Genomic DNA, 21343 nt, shown 5'->3' on the forward strand with positions numbered 1-21343 from the left:
AAATTCATATCATATATCAAGTGGATCAGTCAAGGAGGTCTTTGATCAGTGCAGGGACTTATGAGGGCAACTAATTGATGATAAGAAGCAGGAGGGAAACTAATGTATATAGGGAGGAACTCTAGGTCGGCAATCAATAGTAGAAAGCAACCCCAAGCCTTTAAAAATCGACCCATCAGATATGAACACAACAGAGTACATGGTGCAGTGGTGAAATCCAATCAGGTTCGTTGTTGTTGGAGAGTTTGCGGAGCCACATATGCCATGGCTCAAGGCATGGACAAGGGCCCTCTCCTATAAAAATTTTGTCTCCTCCGAAACTAAATTAAACATCAAAAAGCCACACACTTTACTCATAACCTGCTCAGACCTTTTACTTTATCATTCCATCATCTCCACCACAATGTCACAAACATTTATATCATTCTAGAGCTAACAAACAAACAAAAACGGATATAATTTGAGCAGACTGGATACGCAAGAGAAAGCAGACAACTTTGAAAAGTAAGAGGAATCATACAAGCAGAGGAACTAACCTTAAAACTCTGTAGCAATTGAGACGCAAAGAGGAGAATATATCTTCGACTTGAAATCGTAGAAAGCTCAAAGCTGTATATGAGCAGAGGAGAGGTTGAGAAAGAAGAAACTCAACTGAACGAACAATGAAAAAAAAAAAAATAGAAACCCTAGAGGTTTTCTCTTAAACCACGAACTGGTCGGTTCAACCAGAAAATCCGATTTAAGGGTTGTTTCTGGTTTGATAGGACAAGATTAATCCGATTTAAGGGTTGTTTCTGGTTTGATACGACTCGGTTACTTTGAAGGTATGATTTTTATTTTTATTTCTTTGACTTTTGACTTTTGACTTATAATGGTTGGACCTGTGTTTTTTTTGTAGCTAAAGCAAAAATCCAAGCACAGCAATGTTTCTGAACACTCAGCAGAAGCTCCAAATGAAAAAAAGGGGATGTGTGAGGAGGAGACGAAAGAAACTGGATCAGAAGAAGGTAAATCAAGCGAAGAGAATCACGAGACAATTCTTGCACCAGTTGAGGAAACCACCTTTCCCTCCAGTCATTGATAACAGTAATCCAATAAGATATAGTGAAGTTTCAACCGAGCCACAGCACCCTGATGGAAGTGAAGATGGGTGGCAGCCAATGCAAAGACCAAGTTTTGCTGGATCATATGGTCGCAAGTTGAAGCACATGATTACAGGAGGAGGTAAAAAAATGAAATTTCTGCAGACATGGACTCTACCAAAACGCAAGTCGAAGAAGAGATGAAAGTAGAGTTACAACCATCTGAAGTAATAGTCGAAGGAAACATTTTGAATCAAACTGATGACTCTGGTCGTGGCAATTATGCGGAAAATGGCAGATCATTTAGCATCTGATACCGAAGATCTGAAGGAAAAGCTGTTAATATCTGCTACAGACTCAAGCGACGTCTCGCGAGGATTGTTACCTAACAAGAAGTTATCTGCTTCATTCAACCCATCACCGCCTCCAAGTATTCATCTCCATCAACTCCATACTTGATGCAGCCAATGCCCTTTGTTTACCCTCCGTCTTACACTCAAACAGTCCCCACAAGTACTTACCCTGTAACAAGTGGTCCTTTTCATCCCATGGCAGCTCAATGTGTCGTATTTTGTACCAAGAACGGTTTGGCCTGGATGCCATCCCGTTTGAGTTTCCCCCTTTACCGGACTAATAGTTGCAACTGTGTTAGAGCCAACACTTCAGGAGTAGAAGAATGAACGAAAAAGGAAGAAGTAGAAAAGGAAAAAGTTTCAACCCATTAAGCTTAGTTATGGATTCTGTTAACCTTGTGAACAGTACAGTGGCTCAACCCATTAAGCTTAGTTATAGCAGAGTTATCAGAGACAGCGAGGCTTCTAGGTGTGTAGACTGTAGCCTAAAACTCTTTCCAGAGATTCAGCCAATTCGGTAAAATGCAAAACTCACAGCTCTTTGCTGTTTCTTAGGGACAGTATAAAGGTTAGCTTCTAATCTCTTTAAACTGAATATTCAAAAACATGTACACAGTGATATGTATTGTAACTTGTTGATGTCTAAATTCGCAGGTAGTTCTGTTATCAGTCAGGGGAAGCTGAGGCTTGTGATAGCCTTGAAATGGAGTCGGAATGATAGCCTTATTGGGCTCAATAAAGCCCGTTATACACAAGCTAGGGTTTTGCAATCTCCCTCACGCTCTCACTATATATATAAATCTCAAATTCATCCCCCTCTCCCTCTATCCGCATCGATCATCCCTCTCTCCGTTTGATTGAAACTTGGTTTTACAGATCTGTGCGTTTTTCCGAATGTTTTTTTTGTATGTTTTACGAATAAAGGCTCCATCTTTACCGAGTCAACAGCAGGCGCCGCTTTAATGGCGACCTGACTGCCGCTTGGAGCCCAGATCAAGTTTATGCTTCTCATCACGATTGGAGTCAGTCTTAGATCTGATGTCTTTCCCCATGGCTTCCTCCAAATTTATAGCAGCTACATTTTTTTCCCAAACTTTTTTTTTTTTAATTTAAGTCATACGAATGATATCTGAATTTGAGGTTTTTAGCAAGAGCAGGGATTAGAAAGCGATTGGTTGGTGTTAATGTGCTAACGTGAACTAAAAAGTTGAGCTAATTCATCGTGCTCTTCTATGTCCAACTCCACTTCAAGGGCTGAATATCACACAAGTAATTATAACGATCATTACTTATCAATCAAACAAGTTGAGCCTCTATTTTTCAGTAATAACTTTTTTTTTTGTACTCAAATGCTACGAAAACAATTATTGTCAAATTAGTTTCCTTGTAACCTACGAAATATACGAGGACTTGACAATATAATCTGTTATGTACTTGCGAATTAAGCTTAGCTGCAATCACCATATAATAGAAGGGGTACATAGAATTTTGCTGCTATAAAATAAAGGAAAAATCCCCAAATAAACAGAACATGGTCTAGCTAGGGTAATAATAATAATTTTTTAGAAGAAGCAAAGATTGAACAAGGTATGATTATGCTTGTAACCTACGACGCTTATCTGGTTCATAAATAACTCTCAAGACGTGACGTTGTGTTCCGTGCTCTACTCGAAGCAGAGGATGAAAAAAAAATTAGAAACCCATGAGGTTTTCTCTTAAACCACGAACCCGGCTGGTTCAACCAAAAAATCCTGTTTAAGGGTTGTTTTCTGGTTTGATAGGACAAGATTATACGATTCGGTCGGTCTGACCTGGATTTTATAAAAATAACAGAGTTTATGAACCATGATGATCCTTAATATGTTTGGTAAGCCACAAAATTTGCTTGATATATATTTTGTTTTTTTTTGTTTTTTTGCATGATTGGTTCTTGATCTCTTTTGAAGCAAACATTTATTTTACTGACAAAGGTAAATTAGATTCATTCCATATTTTACTTATATCTCGTAAAATGCTCTAATACCCTTTCCTTCACTCAATTTTCCAGATTCCACTATTTTAACTTACATAGGTAAATCAGATTCATTCCATATTTTTTTCTCCATTAGAAGAAAATTTAGGTAGAACTGAATTATTTGTATTTAAGGGTATATTATTTTGAGAGGTTCAAGTGAAGAGAGATTAGTGATGTAGACCACTCAACTAGCCCCTTCTGTCTTTTTAAGTTTAAATCTTTTATCAATTATTAACACAATTTCAGTGTATTATTAGTATTTTAATTCAAAAGAAAAATAACAAAACAAAAGTGTTCAATTGCTTTCGCATCTTTTGTCGATTTGAAGACAACTATGACACTTCTTCTTCTATCTTTGTAATGAAAGATGTGTGCTTTGGAAACTTATCTTTTTGGCTCACTAACAAAAGACTCTTGTTAATGTGAGAATGTCAACATCTTTCATTAAACTTAAGTAAGTAATCAAAATCATTGCTAATAGGATTAACCAAATGTGAAAGATTTTGCATTAACTGAACTAATCAAAATTATGTCGGCAATGAAATTTTACTGTAGGATTAACCAAATGTGAAAGATTTTGCATTAATTGAAATTTCTGGTATATTTGACTTTACAATGTGGAAAAAAATAGAAGTAAAAGAATGACCAAAGGACTAAAATAAAGAAAAGCAAAAACATAGAGTTTTTTTTTCTGCAGATCCTGTGATTGTTCTTTACTGTTTACCTTTGCCCTTCTTTGAAGTGAAAGCTACTTAAGATTATCCTTAAAGAATCAATAATCTCATAAAGTTTTTCACTTTTTTCTTCTTCTTCCTCTTAATCAATCAATAATTACATTCAACCAAAACAAGACAGTCACAAGATTGCCTCTAAATCCTTTGATCCTTTGATGTGTATCTTCGTGTTCTCTGTTTCGCTGATTTGGATCTTGATCGAGTACTCGTCTTCTCTACCGATCTTTTGATCCTCCTCGTTCTTGACACAGCTCTGGTAGAAGAAGAAGTTGACTATGGTGTCAAGAACCAAGAAGAGTGCGTATAAGTAAGCTATGAAAGTTCCTTCAAGAGCTATGGATGTGATATCTCTGTCTCCGTTGTAATAAGATCTCACGACACGGTACTGAAACAAAGCTTCGATTCCTGCTAAGCCGAGATTGGTAGGAAGAGCAAGAGCCAATGCTGGTGAAGTTCTTTTTCGAATCAGAAGACACGCCTTGAGAATGTTTGTGTATCCTCCTGAGGAAGAAGAAGGTGACGAAACCAAGGCCAAATTGGAGATTACAAAGGCGTTTGCGATGATGATTGAGTATATGATAGCTGAGGATAGGGAGAGGAAAGTGTAAAAGTTTCTAGAAGAGAATCCAAAGGCTTCAAGGGTATTGAATGCTAAGAAGAACAGAGCAAAAGCAGAGGCGTTTGCAGAGATAAGGAAGAAGAAGCTACAAATGTAAGTTTTGAGAAGACGAAAGTAATAAACAGAGGAATCATCAGCAGAGTGATTGTTTGATAGAAGTTTGATAACGTAAGCTTTGGAGAAGAGGAAGAAAGTGAGGGAGAAAGGGAGAGTGAATAAAGATGAAGAAAAGGTTTGTGAGAGTTTAAGGCTCAAGATGTTGAAGAAATCAAGAGAAGATGAGAAACCCGCTCCACGAAAGAGCGTGTTAAGCCTCGCGTGAAGGATGGAAGAGGAAGAAGAGAAGAAAGGCTGAGAGAGGAGAAGACCGGCTGAGAAAGGGAGAGCCACAGCGGCTGCGGTGGTGACACGGTGGTAGTTTTTGAGGAAGGTGTGGATTGATCTTCTCATGAGCTTGCTTGGATCCTCCATTGTCTTCTTCATTCTAATTTTTTTGCTATTTTCTTTACTTTGAAGAAAAATTGGAAGATGTGTGTTTCTTGAATGATCCACCAAATCTTGAAAGGGCTTTCTCAACGAAGGTCCTCTTTTATATGTGTATATATAAATATATGTAATGATTTTTCAATATTATATATTTTCTTTTTTTGCTAAAAATTTAATTGTGGGTTGGGTGTTAGAGAAGGGAATGGAGATAGGCCAACCGATTTTGCCTGAAGATGAGGAGTTGTTTAGACAAGTTAATAAAACTAAACCTCTTTTTTTATTAGTAAAGCAAAGTTTTTTTTTTTTTGCGCATGGAATAGAGGATCTTTCTTGTGTGCGTAGAAGATAATTCATTATAAAACAATACACAAACACTTCCTTGTTAGGTTCTTTTGGGTATAATGTAGATTTGTTTCGTAGGTAATGTTGTTAGGAAGAAATAATTTTTTTGGGTTTAATTTTTGATACGTATTTCTTTGAAAAAGTCTTTTGCTTGTGTGATATGCTTAGTGCTTTAATTGGTTTTGGATGCTTACTATACACTCCATTGTATATACATATATACATGTATGTATGTGTGTTTGTAGATACATATTAAATTGTGAGAGAGTGTGTTCTATGAATTAGTATACAATTGAAAGGTTAATAATGATAGGTTTGAGGAAACTGGAGGCTTAGCTTTCAAGAAATTGAATAATGATAAGAGCTAAAAAGAGTAAAATAAAATTTTAAATTGGAAAGAAATGGTGCTCTTTTTTAAATGCTTTACTCATAATGTAAAACAACTTAAAATGATTTTTGAGTGAGAAATCTCCAAACTTTTTGAACTTGTCTTCAGGCGACTTGATCATATATATATGTTATACAACACCTACTAGTGTAGCTTTAGTGAAAAGTCTAGCCTAGATCATTTGATCGATTATATATTAATTACCAATTGTGTTCTTGATAATACAATAATATATAATGGAACCTTTATAACCAAGTTAAGAGTTTTGATTTTTAATCTCCAAGAGCTACAGTATATACAATTCGATTGAAGAGAGAAATTATCAAACTTTTTCCAACCTGTGGCATGCATTTGGTATGAAGTCTTGTTGACTTGGACCTGGTAGTTAGGGAGTTCTCCATTTGCTTGTTTGAAATTAATTATTTTCGTATATATAATTAATATATATTTGACCAAAAAAAATATTATATATATTATTATTAGTATTATATTGTTCCTTATCATCCACTCTCGATAATGTACTTTTTAATTAATGGCATGTTGTAATAATTTAGGGGTGATCCATTATAATTGAGTCTCATTAGAAGAACTAAACGAGAAAATTCGCATGAATTTTTTTTGCAAATTTATTTTCATATGTCTTAGCAAACATTTCGACAAGTAAACGCTTTGATATATTTTTCTTTTTCAACTGAAAATCTCATATGAATATTCGTAGTTTTTTTTTTTTTTTGACTAGTGCTATATAAATTCTATGGGGGTTAAGAAAAGTATACGTTCATTGATCATTGATTTTGAGAGTTTGAATGATTTACTGATCAATCCGATCAGTTAGTAACATCAGTTGAAGCATAAGTTGTCGGTTTTTACCATGTGTGGTGTTAGCAATTTTGGATTTGTATATCAAGTATCAATTAGTAATTAATATAATGATTATAATGATTCATGATTTTTATATAACAAAGACAGAAAATTCAATCGGATGAACTCTGCCTACTTATATATGGAGAAATTAAACATCGCAATCAAATTTTGATCTTCCAATTAAAAATAGTACAATATTAAATTATTATATTGATAAGTATGGTAGAATCTCAAAGAAAAGGTTGAGCCGTTGAAGTGTTGGCGTTGTTGTAGTTTAGTACAACCGAACATCTGACGACACTATGGTTAGGTGAATTACCAATATAACGTTGGCATGCCTCTTTCTTAAATTACACTACCGATTTATTTAAGTAATTCTATTAACTTTAAAAAAAAATTAAGTAATTCTACTAATTATTATCTTATCATTTGGAAGTATTATGGGTTGTAATTATATTGCTACTTACGAGAGACGAAGAAAAATAAATATCACATGAATATTGATTTCATAAATGAAGAATTATTAACTTAAATTCTCCTCGGTACGAAATTTCAAATAGAATTATTTAACTGGTGGTTTAATTATAATGACTTAACAACAGTAGTTTTTAAAAATGTGTTATTTTTTTTTTGACAATAAATGTGTTATTATAATCATGATACCGCATAATTCACAACAAAATATACCCATAATTAATTATTTACGTGTATCACAATTTATCTTCTTCTTTTTTTTCTTGCAATCTGAGCACAGTTTACTATCTAATTAATCTCAGTAATTTTTAATACTAACAATATGCATTATATGAATTTGAATGGTTACGCAACAACAAGCATATGAGTACAAACTATATCAAAATCATGGTGCTGTAAAAAAGGAAAAAAGAAAGTCAAATATCATGGTCTTCTATACTTAAGTGTTTAATTGATCAATCCAAACTGATTACATATATTTTTTCATAGCAAGAGAAAACTAAATTTAGACCATATCGGTTTTGTTTTTGTGATAGATGAAATACTTCCAAAAATGGTATGGTGGGACTAGAAGGACCCCCCAATAACTAGAATGGACAACATGCTACCACCAGATTGTAAGTCAACATTCCCCCCCATACCTTTGTTTTTAATCTTTTTGTTTTTCTGTATTTAAGTTAGAAGTAACCTGAATTACATGCTACAGTTTTAACTTTATGTAAAAATATTACGATATAAGAAGAAATCTAATGACTATGGTTTATAGTTTTAAATCTACGTTCACAAGTTCACAACCATAATATATAAAACATTTAATGTACCATAAGATTTAGATATCGATTAAGTATAAAATTCTCTTAAATACATTTGATATATTTTTTATACAATCACCATCATCATGACTACGGTGATCCAGAGTACCACATATATCTTGATTACTTGAATAACGAAGAGCCCGTCAATCATTGTTTAAATGTTATTTCGGATAGTGTTGTTTTATCAACCGATCCAGAGTATTGTGACATGTAATCTACCACCTAATCAATTATACAATTGAGTTTGTAATGATACATAAAACCACAAATCGAAGTTTATACATGTCACTCTAGATCGTACTAAATAGTAAAAAAAAAAAACATATGAAGATGCAAAAATACAACCATTACCAAAAAGAGAAACCTTTATTTATGTTCATTGGTTGACGTGGAATATATTTCTTTGAGGTTATCAAAGATACATGTACAATATAGTTAATGTCAAAACAAGAAAGGAAAAAAAAGATACATGTATAGTTAAAATCTAATGATTTATTTAATTAGTCTTTGATTTGTCAACACCAGTATATGATTAACCCGAATGAATGATTATAATTGTAAAAAAAAAACACGTGCAAGGGGGCTGGATTATTTACTTCTGATCTGTAAAGCTTTGGTGGTCAAGAGATAAAAACTCTATATACATATGGTTGATTGTATAAATTAAATTAATCTCAGAGTTTATCCAAACTTAAGTTGACTTCGAAATATTTATAGAGTTTTTAAGTCGTATAGTTAAGTTGAGCTATGTATGAAATAATTATCGAATTATAAGAGACAAATAGCATTTCATGGTTGGCACTCGGCACATATTACATATATATATACTGTAACATAATTTCTAAAAATTTATAATAGATGATGAATGATATCCGATCGTTTCTAAAAATTTCTAGTAGAGACAAATCTCGTTTGCTTAAATTAGATGTGTAGTCTTAGAAGGTGAGGAACAACGTTCAAGAAATCAGATCTGGTGCTTCAGTTAAAAACGCCATAAAGCGTATACTTCAAAGGACAAGGCCTTACAGAAGATGTCAATCCACTAGAAGCACATTCACACACAGTTACAAGGCCTTTATCTTGGAACATGTATTTTAAGACCTTCTTGTACAAGTTACAAGTTGGTGGGCGCGGGCCGCTTGGCAAACTAGATCAAGCTTCTTGATATGGTTAAACCGCACAAAAAGCCGAAACCAACATACTGTATAAGCATTCACGTTTGCTAGAAAAAAGGAAAAATATATCATTTACAAACATTATTATTATTATTATTTTTATTTTTTTCTTTTTTAAAAATCATTTAGAAAGATTATTATACTATTATAAATTAAAACAGCCTTCTTAGCTCAGTGGTAGAGCGCGTGGCTTTTAACCACGTGGTCGTGGGTTCGATCCCCACAGACGGCGAATGTTATATCGACCTTTTTACTTTTTTTTTTTTCTTGAAAACGACACGTAGGCGGCAGGAGTAATCCAAAAAGCCAATGGGCTTTGGAAATTAAATGCAGATAATGATATTGGATTTTGACTTTTCAGGTTTGCACAGCGTGTCGTTTTTTATGTCCACTAAGCGTCGTCTGCACAAGTAAACTTTTAAGCATTTTTTTTTTTGGTTTTTGTTTTTCTTTTTAAATTTGTTCACATTTTGTTTTGCGTTCAATAAAATACAGTAGTTTTTTAAACAAAATTTTACAAAGTATTGAATTTATTGTTAACACTGACAAGAATATAATAGTTAAGATTAAAATAAAATCAAAAATACTCAAGAGTGTTTCCGTATTATCCAATTTAACCCCAAAAATAGAGAGAGAGCTAAACAGGGCTTTCACTAATTAACAAAAACGACCATTATTTTAAACACTGACTAACAAAATTATAGTAATCGGTAAAGGAGGATAATAGTTTGATACATATTGTTTTAGTTATTTTTTTTGCTATAACTGCCTACCAATTTGGTACCTCAAAGTTTAATTAGTTTGTGTGTAATTAGTAAACTCAAAACTCAAAAGTCAGAAACTTATCTGAAGTAAAATTATCCAAAAATTTAATTAAGCTTTTGACTCCATAATGAAATTCTCTTTTTTCCAATAATTAAAAAAATTAACATACACTTTTGCACGTTGCTCCTTACGTGCTCCCAACAAAACACACCAAAATAATATTTTTTTTTAACAAATCAAAGTAATAAAAAACAATAATTAAACAAAAATCCTTATATAATTATAATCGTAATCTCCCCGGCGGCAAGAGTTTTCCATAAATCGTATTTTACGTTCAAAATTTTTAAAACCATTCGTTTTCTTTATGGTAAACCTCTAATTCTCTCTATCTCCATAACCATCCACCACCGTCAAATACTCGCCGGAAATAATGGGAGGAGATTTTCGTAATTTCTCCTCCCACGTTTCCATCCTCTTCCTCCTCATCATCCTCTTCGCCGTCAAATCCAATTCCACGTACTCTCCAGCCGATAACTACCTCATCGACTGCGGCTCCTCCAGCGAAACAAAACTCTCCGACGGCCGTAACTTCAAATCCGATCAACAATCCGTAGCGTTTCTCCAAACAGACGAAGACATTAAAACCTCCGTCGACTCAATCCCAATCACCTCCTCCAACACAACCTCCTCTCTTCCTTTATACCTAACCGCTCGTATCTTCGCCGGCAAGTCAACTTACTCCTTCTACATCTCACGACCTGGTCGTCACTGGATCCGTCTCCATTTCTACCCTCTCATTCATCCTCTCCACAACCTCACAGACTCTGTCTTCTCCGTCACCACCGACACCACCGTCCTCTTACACGACTTCTCAACCAGAGACACTTCTTCCGTCGTCTTCAAAGAGTATCTCATCTACGCAGCCGAGAAGCTCTCTCTATATTTCAAACCTCACAAAGGCTCAACGGCTTTTATAAACGCCGTTGAGATCGTCTCAGTTCCCGACGAGCTTGTCCCTGACTCTGCTTCCTCTGTTCCTCAAGCTCCTGATTTCAGAGGTTTAAGCAGCTTCTCTCTTCAAACCTCTCATCGTTTAAACATCGGCGGCGATTTGATATCTCCCAAGATTGATCCTCTTTCTCGTACTTGGATCTCTGATAAACCTTACAATACGTTCCCTCAAGGTTCGAGAAATGTCACCGTTGATCCTAGTACCATTACTTATCCTGACGGTGGAGCTACCGCGTTGATCGCTCCTCATCCGGTTTACGCCACGGCAGAGGAAATGGCCGATGCGCAAACCTCGCAACCTAACTTTAATCTCTCGTGGAGAATGAGTGTTGATTCGGGTCATGATTACTTCATCAGGTTACATTTTTGTGACATTGTTAGCAAATCGCTTAACGATCTTGTCTTCAATGTTTTCATCAATAAGCTCTCTGCCATTTCCGGACTCGATCTCTCTTCCTTAACCAACGCTTTAGGCACTGCCTATTACGCGGATTTCGTGCTTAATGCGTCTGCTATCACCAATGGCTCGATTCTGATTCAGGTTGGACCGACTACGAATCTTCAGACGGGTAAACCGAATGCGATTCTTAACGGTTTAGAGATCATGAAGCTGAACAATGCAGCTGGGAGTTTAGNTCGTTTAAACATCGGCGGCGATTTGATATCTCCCAAGATTGATCCTCTTTCTCGTACTTGGATCTCTGATAAACCTTACAATACGTTCCCTCAAGGTTCGAGAAATGTCACCGTTGATCCTAGTACCATTACTTATCCTGACGGTGGAGCTACCGCGTTGATCGCTCCTCATCCGGTTTACGCCACGGCAGAGGAAATGGCCGATGCGCAAACCTCGCAACCTAACTTTAATCTCTCGTGGAGAATGAGTGTTGATTCGGGTCATGATTACTTCATCAGGTTACATTTTTGTGACATTGTTAGCAAATCGCTTAACGATCTTGTCTTCAATGTTTTCATCAATAAGCTCTCTGCCATTTCCGGACTCGATCTCTCTTCCTTAACCAACGCTTTAGGCACTGCCTATTACGCGGATTTCGTGCTTAATGCGTCTGCTATCACCAATGGCTCGATTCTGATTCAGGTTGGACCGACTACGAATCTTCAGACGGGTAAACCGAATGCGATTCTTAACGGTTTAGAGATCATGAAGCTGAACAATGCAGCTGGGAGTTTAGATGGGCTTTTCGGAGTTGATGGGAAATACAAAGGGCCTATTGGTGGGATGTCGTCTAAGAAGCTTGCGATTGCGGGTATTGGATTCGTGATGGCGCTAACTGCTTTGTTAGGTGTTGTTGTGTTGCTTGTTAGATGGCAGAGGCGGCCTAAAGACTGGCAAAAACAGAATAGTTTCTCGTCGTGGTTGCTTCCTTTGCACGCAAGTCACTCCAGTTACATCTCGAGTAAAGGCGGGTCCACGACGTCGAGGCGGATGAGTATTTTCGGGTCCAAGAAGAGCAAGAGCAATGGATTCTCTAGCTTCTTCTCTAACCAGGGATTAGGACGGTACTTCCCTTTTACTGAACTGCAGATCGCAACGCAGAACTTTGATGAGAAATCAGTGATTGGAGTTGGAGGATTCGGGAAAGTGTATATAGGAGAAATCGACGGTGGGACACAAGTAGCGATCAAAAGAGGGAGTCAGGGTTCAGAGCAAGGAATCACAGAGTTTCAGACAGAGATCCAGATGTTGTCTAAACTTAGACACAGACATTTAGTGTCTTTAATCGGATTCTGCGACGAGAACAAAGAGATGATTCTCGTCTATGAGTACATGTCAAACGGTCCTCTACGTGACCATCTTTACGGCTCAAAAGAAAATGACCCTATCCCTATACCTACCTTGTCCTGGAAGCAACGTTTAGAGATCTGCATCGGATCAGCGCGTGGGCTTCACTATCTCCACACAGGTGCGGCTCAAGGGATCATTCACCGTGACGTCAAGACCACTAACATTCTCTTGGACGAGAACCTAGTCGCTAAAGTTTCTGACTTTGGACTCTCCAAAGACGCCCCTATGGAACAAGGGCATGTAAGTACCGCGGTGAAGGGTAGTTTTGGGTATTTAGACCCTGAGTACTTCCGAAGACAGCAACTCACTGATAAATCCGATGTGTACTCGTTTGGTGTGGTGTTATTCGAGGTTCTATGCGCGAGGCCAGTGATAAACCCACAGTTACCTAGAGAACAAGTTAACTTAGCAGAGTATGCTATGAATTTGCATAGAAAAGGTATGCTGGATAAAATCATCGACCCGAAAATCGTGGGAACGATTAGTAAAGGATCGTTGAGGAAGTTCGTGGAGGCAGCAGAGAAATGTCTAGCTGAGTATGGTGTTGATCGGCCTGGAATGGGAGATGTGTTGTGGAATCTTGAATATGCTTTGCAGCTTCAAGAAGCGTCCGCTCAAGTTGATTTGTCGGATGATAAGACTACAATGAATATTGAAATGGATTATATCCCCGGCGAGGAAATGTCGCGTCCAGTGCCGTGATGATGGTGGTTTCCGATGTGAAACTCTTGTTTGGTTAATTTTTTTTCTCCCCCTCATGTTTAGTTTTGGCTTTCACAAAGATGTAGGATGAACGAAAGCCTTATGGTTTGGTTTTTTACTTTCTTTTCCTAATTGCAGGTTCAGTTTATGTCTTTCCTTTACTTTGAAGGAAATGAGATTTTTCTTCTTTAATTTGTGATCTTTAAAAAAAAAGACATTTGGGTAGATTATGTTGTGTATACATTGATTTTTTTTCAATCTTTTTAATTTTTGTTTGATGATAATGAATTTTCCGAGTACCTATGACATATAGCTTCTATAAAACAAGCAACAAATTAACGAACGTAGTGAGGGCGTTTGCAGAGAATAGCTCAACTCTTGCATCAAATTGCTCAGATGAACGAGTTACTTGTAAAAATAACACATTCGATTGATCAGAGGAATCTCAAGTCCATGCTTCTGCATTATAGATTCATAGAAAGCAAAGAAATCACCTGGTACTGTTACATCGAATGTTCTAAACATGGGTAGAAAAAATCAATCAATACCCCATATTCTTCTTCTTTTTGCTTCTGCGTTTCGGTTTCGGTTTCAGTTTTGGCTTTGTTTTGCTCATTCTAGCATGAATCTTCAAGTTAAGTGCGCGGCGGTCCACCATTGTATCCTCCACTTCTTTCTTCTTCATTGGTTTGAAAACCTCTGTGACAGATGGATCAAGCAAATCAGTAGAGCAACTAAGTGTCACATCAAGTGACATGGCCTCTTCCCAAAGCTCTTTTCCTTTCTCAAAGTTTCCTCCTTTACATAGTTTTGGTATGAGCAGATCATAAACCGCACCATAACCACCCACAGAGCTTCTCTTCATCTTCTCAAACAATTGAAGCGCAAAATTTACCCGCTCGACCCCGCAAAGAACACCGATAAGATCATAATAGAATTTGCGTTCAGGTCTCAGTCCTCTCTCGATCATCTCGTCTACTATTTGGTTGCCTTTACCAAACCTTCCTGTCAAATACAAAACCCTCACAACAAAGTAGTAGCTCGCTGTATCAGGATCACATCCTGATCTCTTCATCTGCTCTAGAATCTGGCACGACTCTTTCACCCTTCTCGTCCTTCCCAAACAGGAGAGCAATATATTGTAACTAATAGATGTAGGTTGGATTTTGTAAGACTTCATCTCCAACATAATGTTCAAAGCTTCAGGAACAAGCCCTGAGGGGTTTCTGTTAACGTTTCTTTCGCAGAGGCATGTAAGCAACGAGTTGAAACAGAACAAATCAGGTGCAATCCCGGCTGATTTCATATCTTGTATAACTCTTCTTGCTTCCTTGACGTTTCTTTGTATAGACCAACCGAATAAAAGACTTCTGTACACAGACAATTCATTCCCAGAGATTGCATCCTTGTGATGATGCATAACTCCCAATGCTCTCTTCACATGTCCTCTTGAACAGAGCGCACTTATAATAGCTGTTACAGTGAAGCTATCTTGTGGACATGAAAACTTGTCCAAGATCTTGAAGATACCTATTGCATCTTCTTCTTTACCAATCTTAACCAGAGTTTCAGCGACAATGCTAAACGTTTGCTTGTCCATTGCCCGGTTCTGCTTCCTGATATCTGATAAGAGTATCTGAATAGCTGTATGATCTTTCTTCTCAGCCAAAACTCTGAGGACATGGTTGAATTCCTTGTCGTGTAAACTAGAAGAACCTAGGCTTTTACACGACCAGGAGAAAAACCTCAACAGTCTTCTCGGTGAAGTCTCGTTCTTGCAAGACTCGATCACTTGGGTAATAAGGTTGGATGATGGAGATATGGAAACCCGGTTCAAGTTTTCTTCAAGNGAACAAGCCCTGAGGGGTTTCGGTTAACGTTTCTTTCGCAGAGGCATGTAAGCAACGAGTTGAAACAGAACAAATCAGGTGCAATCCCGGCTGATTTCATATCTTGTATAACTCTTCTTGCTTCCTTGACGTTTCTTTGTATAGACCAACCGAATAAAAGACTTCTGTACACAGACAATTCATTCCCAGAGATTGCATCCTTGTGATGATGCATAACTCCCAATGCTCTCTTCACATGTCCTCTTGAACAGAGCGCACTTATAATAGCTGTTACAGTGAAGCTATCTTGTGGACATGAAAACTTGTCCAAGATCTTGAAGATACCTATTGCATCTTCTTCTTTACCAATCTTAACCAGAGTTTCAGCGACAATGCTAAACGTTTGCTTGTCCATTGCCCGGTTCTGCTTCCTGATATCTGATAAGAGTATCTGAATAGCTGTATGATCTTTCTTCTCAGCCAAAACTCTGAGGACATGGTTGAATTCCTTGTCGTGTAAACTAGAAGAACCTAGGCTTTTACACGACCAGGAGAAAAACCTCAACAGTCTTCTCGGTGAAGTCTCGTTCTTGCAAGACTCGATCACTTGGGTAATAAGGTTGGATGATGGAGATATGGAAACCCGGTTCAAGTTTTCTTCAAGGTCATCTAGACCACCAATGGGGGAAGAAACGATCCTAATAACTTCCTGCAACTCCGTCAATGCATGGTTCGATTGATCTACCAAATGACGAGAGAAAAAATAACGTGTCAGCTTTGTAGTGTTTGTTAGCAACGTAAACGCGTTTGATCTGATCGTGGACTTCATCTTCTGTGAGGAATTTCATCAAACACTTGGTGTGCATGTGCTTCTCGAACGTCACGATTTATAATGCATTGAAAGGGCTGAGAAAGTTTCACTGGAGTTACATTGTTCTCAGAGTACACACAGCTCCGGTGAAAAAAATTCTCTAAGGAACACGAAATTCAGATTCCACTGAAAAAGATTTGATTTTGCAGAGATATAGAGACGGCAAAACAATATATACATCTGTTACACGACCCGCGTCAGAAAGGGTATTTTGGTCTTTTACATTCCATCACTCTTGAACGTTGAAAACGTATAAATTCAGAACCGGAATCGGACCGGATAAAACCAAGGATCGGGATACGATGGTTATAAGCCAAATTCTAACTGGAATGATTACCCCGAAACATTTTTTTCTTTAAATGGAAAATCGAATTTCTGATGAAGTAGTAAAGAAATTGCATATAATTGACGAATAATTTTGACATCAAAAAAATAAAGTAATCTGGTCAATGGTCGATGGCCAAAAGTAGTAATAAAAACGTTGAACCGGGACGAGACGTGTCTTGCGGTGAACAAACTTAAATATTTTATGCAGCCGTTGGTCCACCTGTAGAAACAAGATTCGCTGCTGTATAGAAGAACCAATCAGGAATACAAGTTTAGCCTACTAAATTAACTATAACTTTTATGATTATGACAACAATTTTATTTGTCTCCCAACAACTGATGACGAGATTAAGTGATTAACAACATTATGATCTTGGCTTTTTTTTTTTCTTTTTTGGTTTCTTTCTCTGACGTTTCGTGAGAAAATCAATATAGAACCATGAAACTTACATTACATGACACGATGTAAAGGAAAAGACCCTCGTGCTCATGTCTTCTTTTCTTTTTCTTTTTGCAATGCAATTTGCACATACTGTATCTGTATGTACATAATACATTATTACATTTACAAAGTAGAATTTAAAGAACTTGAAAAATCTTGAACATTCGATTTTCGTACACATTCGAAAATGATATCTAGCTGAATATTTTCAACCATTTTCACATGTTAATGAAACACACATGCAATGCTAATTGAACTCATCTATAACCACCAAGATAAGAGTGTTATAACTAAAATTCTAAAACGTGTTACATATTCTTCTTATCCAATGCCTTTTAGTTTTGGAAAGTGTCATAACTGTAAGAGTATACGTGAATTTTGTGATGAGATGCTAATTGTAGATAAGATCATGCTTTGTTTTGTTTTGTTTTTTTTTTTCCTTTTTTTTGTATGTGTAACTAATTTAGATAACCAAAACGAAGCCTCAAAATCGAATACCTAAAAGTTTGGTTTCTGATGGTTTTTTTTCTGGTCAATATATCTTTTAAATGTGTGTCGATCTTTTGATTTTGATATGCAGATGCATCTTCTTATCTGTATCCACCACAATATCAAAAAAATATCATAAGATATTTTTGAAAAAAATGACGTGGCCTTTTCTCTATCTCTACCAAACTATCCACACCACTTTTTTTTTTTTTTTTTTTGCACTTTTTAATATCCACGCGCCTAAAAATATCTTAAAGACCCCACCATTTTATTAAGCTAAACACTTTCGTGTGGAAACTTTTGATCTCCACCGTCCAACACTATCCTCATTCAACGGTCTCTGATCTCTCTCTAAATTTGGCTCTTTTTCGCGTCTCATAATTTGACAATTGAATTGATTGACAAAAACAAAACAAATGAGTCTTCTCACTTCTCTTGTCGGAAACTATCCTTCTCTCTCTCCTCATCTCACCGCCGGCGTTACGCCGGATCTCCGGTGAATTTTGCTGAGCTTCTTCTTTATCGATTCTTGATTCCTTTTATTAAAATAAAACAAAATCAAGAATTCTCACTTTTTTGTTGTTGTTGTTGGGGTTGTCTTTTCATCACTTTGTTCTTAGATTTAGCTTTTTCTTCTCTTGTTGTTTTGGTTTCCCATGGCTAAAAGATTAGGTTGGGGGATAAAAAGAGTAGTTTTTTGTTTGGTTGTGAGATTAAAGTTTGCTTTGTAAGGATATATAATTTGGCGACTTTTGTAGGGACACTGTACCGGAAACCCTAGTTTCTGATTTGGCCATGGAATTATCATAGCACTTACTATTGTCGGCTGTTTGTACTCTAGTTTTGTAATATCTTTTTTTTTTTTTTTTTGGGGGTTAGGGAAGATAGTTTTGTCTTCTGTCATTAGATATTTTTGTGTGTGTTTAGTTGTAAATCTGATCATGGATTTGAACGGTGAGTGTAAGGGAGGAGATGGGTTCATTGATAGAAGCAGAGTCAGGATTTTGCTTTGTGACAATGATTCCAAGAGCTTGGGAGAGGTTTTTACTCTCCTTTCTCAGTGTTCTTACCAGGGTATGATTTTTTTGAACTAACTGCTTTTTCCTTATTTGTCTTGTCAAAGATCCTTTTTTTATTTGTCATCAAATTGTGGGATTACTACTGTAGTAGATTGGAGATCCATTAAGGGTTTCTTGTGGTCTTTGTCTTGTTCTTGTGACACGCATGCTTTGAAGCCAGTTGTTTCATTGGTCAGTCAGATATAAGACATTTTTAAGTACCATATTTTCGTCTTTGAATGCATCTATATAGTGTCTATTGCTTTCTTCTTTGGACCTTTTGGATGATACATTGGATGAAATGGTTTTTATTTTCATTGGAATGCAGTGACTTCAGTGAAATCAGCAAGGCAGGTGATTGACGCACTTAATGCAGAGGGACCTGATATCGACATTATACTGGCAGAAATTGATCTCCCAATGGCCAAGGGTATGAAGATGCTGAGGTACATCACACGAGACAAAGATCTTCGGAGGATCCCTGTGATAAGTAAGCTGTGTTCTTTGCCCTTCTTCTTCGTTTTATTATTTAGTCATGATCATTAGCCTTATAATATTTTTATTTATTTGAAGTGATGTCGAGGCAAGACGAGGTCCCTGTCGTGGTAAAGTGCTTGAAGCTAGGTGCAGCTGACTACCTTGTGAAGCCTCTTCGGACCAACGAGCTTCTGAACTTGTGGACACACATGTGGAGAAGACGACGCATGGTTTGTTTTGCTTGTCTAAAGTTCTGTATATACGCCTTACTGTTTTTCGAGTATTTCTTGATAGCGATTTCTGTCTTCTTTTAGAAATAGAAGATCTTGATGCATGAAGTTAATGCGGTTGATCTAATATGTTTGTTTTGGCAGCTAGGACTTGCTGAGAAGAATATGTTGAGTTATGATTTTGATCTCGTGGGATCTGATCCAAGTGATCCAAACACAAATAGTACCAACCTGTTCTCTGACGACACAGATGATAGAAGTCACAGGTCCACCAACCCGCAGAGAGGAAATATAAGTCACCAGGAAAATGAGGTGAGAAAGTATTTGACAGTTTAAAGCCCTCTGAAATGGAGAAGAACTGATTTTTTTTAGTTTGCGCTCATGCTTGTACTGGTAGTGGTCTGTTGCTATTGCTCCTGTTCAAGCTGGTGATGGTGGTCTTGGTGCTGATGGAACAGCTACTTCTTCTCTTGCTGTTACTGCTATAGAGCCTTCACTAAGTCATCATGCTGGGTCTCACCATGAACCAATGAAAAGAAATAGTAATCCAGGTGATTACTTCTCTTTGATATAGACTTTCTAATAGCTAGTCTCTAAGCTTTTTTTTTTTTTGGTGAATTCTAATATAGCTGGGGTGTTTTTGCAGTACAATGTTCTTCAGTTCCAAAGAAAAGTAGATTGAAGATCGGAGAGTCCTCTGCTTTCTTCACATATGTCAAATCTACTGTCCTAAGAACTAGTAGTCAGGATCCTCCTCATGTCAATGAAAATGGCTCACTTCATCTTCATCGTGGTTTGGCGGAGAAGTTTCAAGCGGTGGCTAGTGGAGGGATCATCAGCACCAAACAAGCCCGCAAAAGTAAAGAGACCGAGAAAACACACTCTCAAGGAGAGAACTTACATAATGGCACCAGCTATCCACATTCCCTTGAGCGGTCACGCACGCTTCCGACATCAATGGACTTTAATAGTAGGAACTACCAAGAAGTAAATATGAATACTCCCCCGGCCCCGGTTGCTATGAACAGAAGTAAGGATTCATCTCAAATTGATGGCTCAGGTTTCTCTGCACAAAATGCTTATCCTTACTATATGCATGGGGTCATGAACCAAGTTATGATGCAATCAGCAGCCATGATGCCTCAGTATGGTCATCAACTTCCTCATTGCCCACCTAATCATCCGAACGGAATGACAGGATATCCTTACTACCACCACCCACACCCACACCCACACCCACACCCAATGAACACATCATTACAGCACAGTCAGATGTCTTTACAGAATGGTCAGATGTCTATGGTTCATCATTCTTGGTCACCAGCAGGAAATCACTCTTCTAATGAGGTGAGGGTGAATAAACTTGACAGAAGAGAGGAAGCTCTACTTAAATTTAGAAGAAAAAGGAACCAAAGGTGTTTTGATAAAAAGATTAGGTATGTGAATAGGAAACGCCTTGCTGAGAGGAGACCACGTGTTAAGGGTCAGTTTGTTAGGAAGATGAACGGCGTGAATGTTGATTTGAATGGGCAGCCTGACTCTGCTGACTATGATGATGATGAAGAGGAGGAAGAAGAAGAAGAAGAGGAGAACCGTGATTCATCTCCTCAGGATGATGCTCTGGGAACTTAGACATTTAAAGAACTGAAAACCATGTTGTGTTATACCGATTTGCTTGCATCTTATCAAACAACAACATGATGGTCGACTAACACAGAAAGGATTCTGCTGCTACAGCCAAAAAAACATCGAATTTCAAGTCCTCTCGAAGGAAATGTTGGCTCTTGCGGCTCAACTTTGTCAGAGCATTGAAAGCAGTCTGTGGGTGTAGCTTACTTCGTTGATACATATAATGTGTTTTTGTTATGTTCACTCGTATATTGTGTATTAACCTTTCTTCTCCTTCTAGCATCATCATTTACTTGAATCTTGTTTTTCCATTGTTACTCACCTGTTTTAATATATTTCATTACCTATGAAAAGAGAGAC

General features: G+C 37.1%; 4 protein-coding genes and 1 non-coding gene across 7 annotated transcripts; 3 read left to right on the forward strand and 2 right to left on the reverse strand.

The window, feature by feature from the left end:
- Positions 4002–5382, reverse strand: LOC104762247. Its single transcript, XM_010485498.2, has one exon. The coding sequence runs from the start codon at positions 5283–5285 to the stop codon at positions 4305–4307; it is 981 nt and encodes a 326-aa protein (XP_010483800.1). The 5' UTR covers positions 5286–5382; the 3' UTR covers positions 4002–4304.
- Positions 9507–9578, forward strand: TRNAK-UUU. The gene has a single exon. It is a non-coding gene; the product is annotated as a tRNA-Lys (tRNA).
- Positions 10417–13861, forward strand: LOC104762248 (probable receptor-like protein kinase At5g61350). The gene is made up of 2 exons (XM_019240314.1): positions 10417–11295; positions 11854–13861. The coding sequence occupies exons 1-2, from the start codon at positions 10542–10544 to the stop codon at positions 13629–13631; spliced, it is 2532 nt and encodes an 843-aa protein (XP_019095859.1). The 5' UTR covers positions 10417–10541; the 3' UTR covers positions 13632–13861.
- Positions 13962–16460, reverse strand: LOC104762249 (pentatricopeptide repeat-containing protein At5g61370, mitochondrial-like). 3 transcript variants are annotated; one of them, XM_010485500.1, is made up of 2 exons: positions 16104–16460; positions 13962–15459 (listed from the first exon to the last, which is right to left on the reverse strand). In XM_010485500.1, the coding sequence occupies exons 1-2, from the start codon at positions 16287–16289 to the stop codon at positions 14173–14175; spliced, it is 1473 nt and encodes a 490-aa protein (XP_010483802.1). In that variant the 5' UTR covers positions 16290–16460; the 3' UTR covers positions 13962–14172. The 3 variants fall into 3 exon arrangements, with proteins under 3 accessions (XP_010483802.1, XP_010483804.1, XP_019095840.1); XM_010485502.1 differs by having other exon boundaries at positions 13962–15376; positions 16021–16460; XM_019240295.1 differs by having other exon boundaries at positions 13962–14846; positions 15491–16460.
- Positions 17968–21330, forward strand: LOC104762251 (two-component response regulator-like APRR1). Its single transcript, XM_010485505.2, has 6 exons — positions 17968–18663; positions 18976–19137; positions 19221–19354; positions 19499–19666; positions 19752–19905; positions 20001–21330. The coding sequence occupies exons 1-6, from the start codon at positions 18531–18533 to the stop codon at positions 20984–20986; spliced, it is 1737 nt and encodes a 578-aa protein (XP_010483807.1). The 5' UTR covers positions 17968–18530; the 3' UTR covers positions 20987–21330.

Source organism: Camelina sativa, chromosome 18 (genome assembly GCF_000633955.1).
Source record: "Camelina sativa cultivar DH55 chromosome 18, Cs, whole genome shotgun sequence".
Classification (NCBI taxonomy): Eukaryota; Viridiplantae; Streptophyta; class Magnoliopsida; order Brassicales; family Brassicaceae; genus Camelina; species Camelina sativa.

Coding starts and splice junctions, on each gene's coding strand:
- LOC104762247 (XM_010485498.2), bottom strand. CDS start 5,285: ATGAAGAAGACAATGGAGGATCCAAGCAAGCTCATGAGAAGATCAATC.
- LOC104762248 (XM_019240314.1), top strand. CDS start 10,542: ATGGGAGGAGATTTTCGTAATTTCTCCTCCCACGTTTCCATCCTCTTC. Junction 11,296..11,853: donor TTACAATACGTTCCCTCAAG/GTTCGAGAAATG, acceptor CGTTCCCTCAAG/GTTCGAGAAATGTCACCGTT.
- LOC104762249 (XM_010485500.1), bottom strand. CDS start 16,289: ATGAAGTCCACGATCAGATCAAACGCGTTTACGTTGCTAACAAACACT. Junction 15,460..16,103: donor TTGAAGAAAACTTGAACCGG/GTTTCCATATCT, acceptor AACTTGAACCGG/GTTTCCATATCTCCATCATC.
- LOC104762251 (XM_010485505.2), top strand. CDS start 18,531: ATGGATTTGAACGGTGAGTGTAAGGGAGGAGATGGGTTCATTGATAGA. Junction 19,138..19,220: donor TCGGAGGATCCCTGTGATAA/GTAAGCTGTGTT, acceptor ATTTATTTGAAG/TGATGTCGAGGCAAGACGAG. Junction 19,906..20,000: donor GAAAAGAAATAGTAATCCAG/GTGATTACTTCT, acceptor GTGTTTTTGCAG/TACAATGTTCTTCAGTTCCA.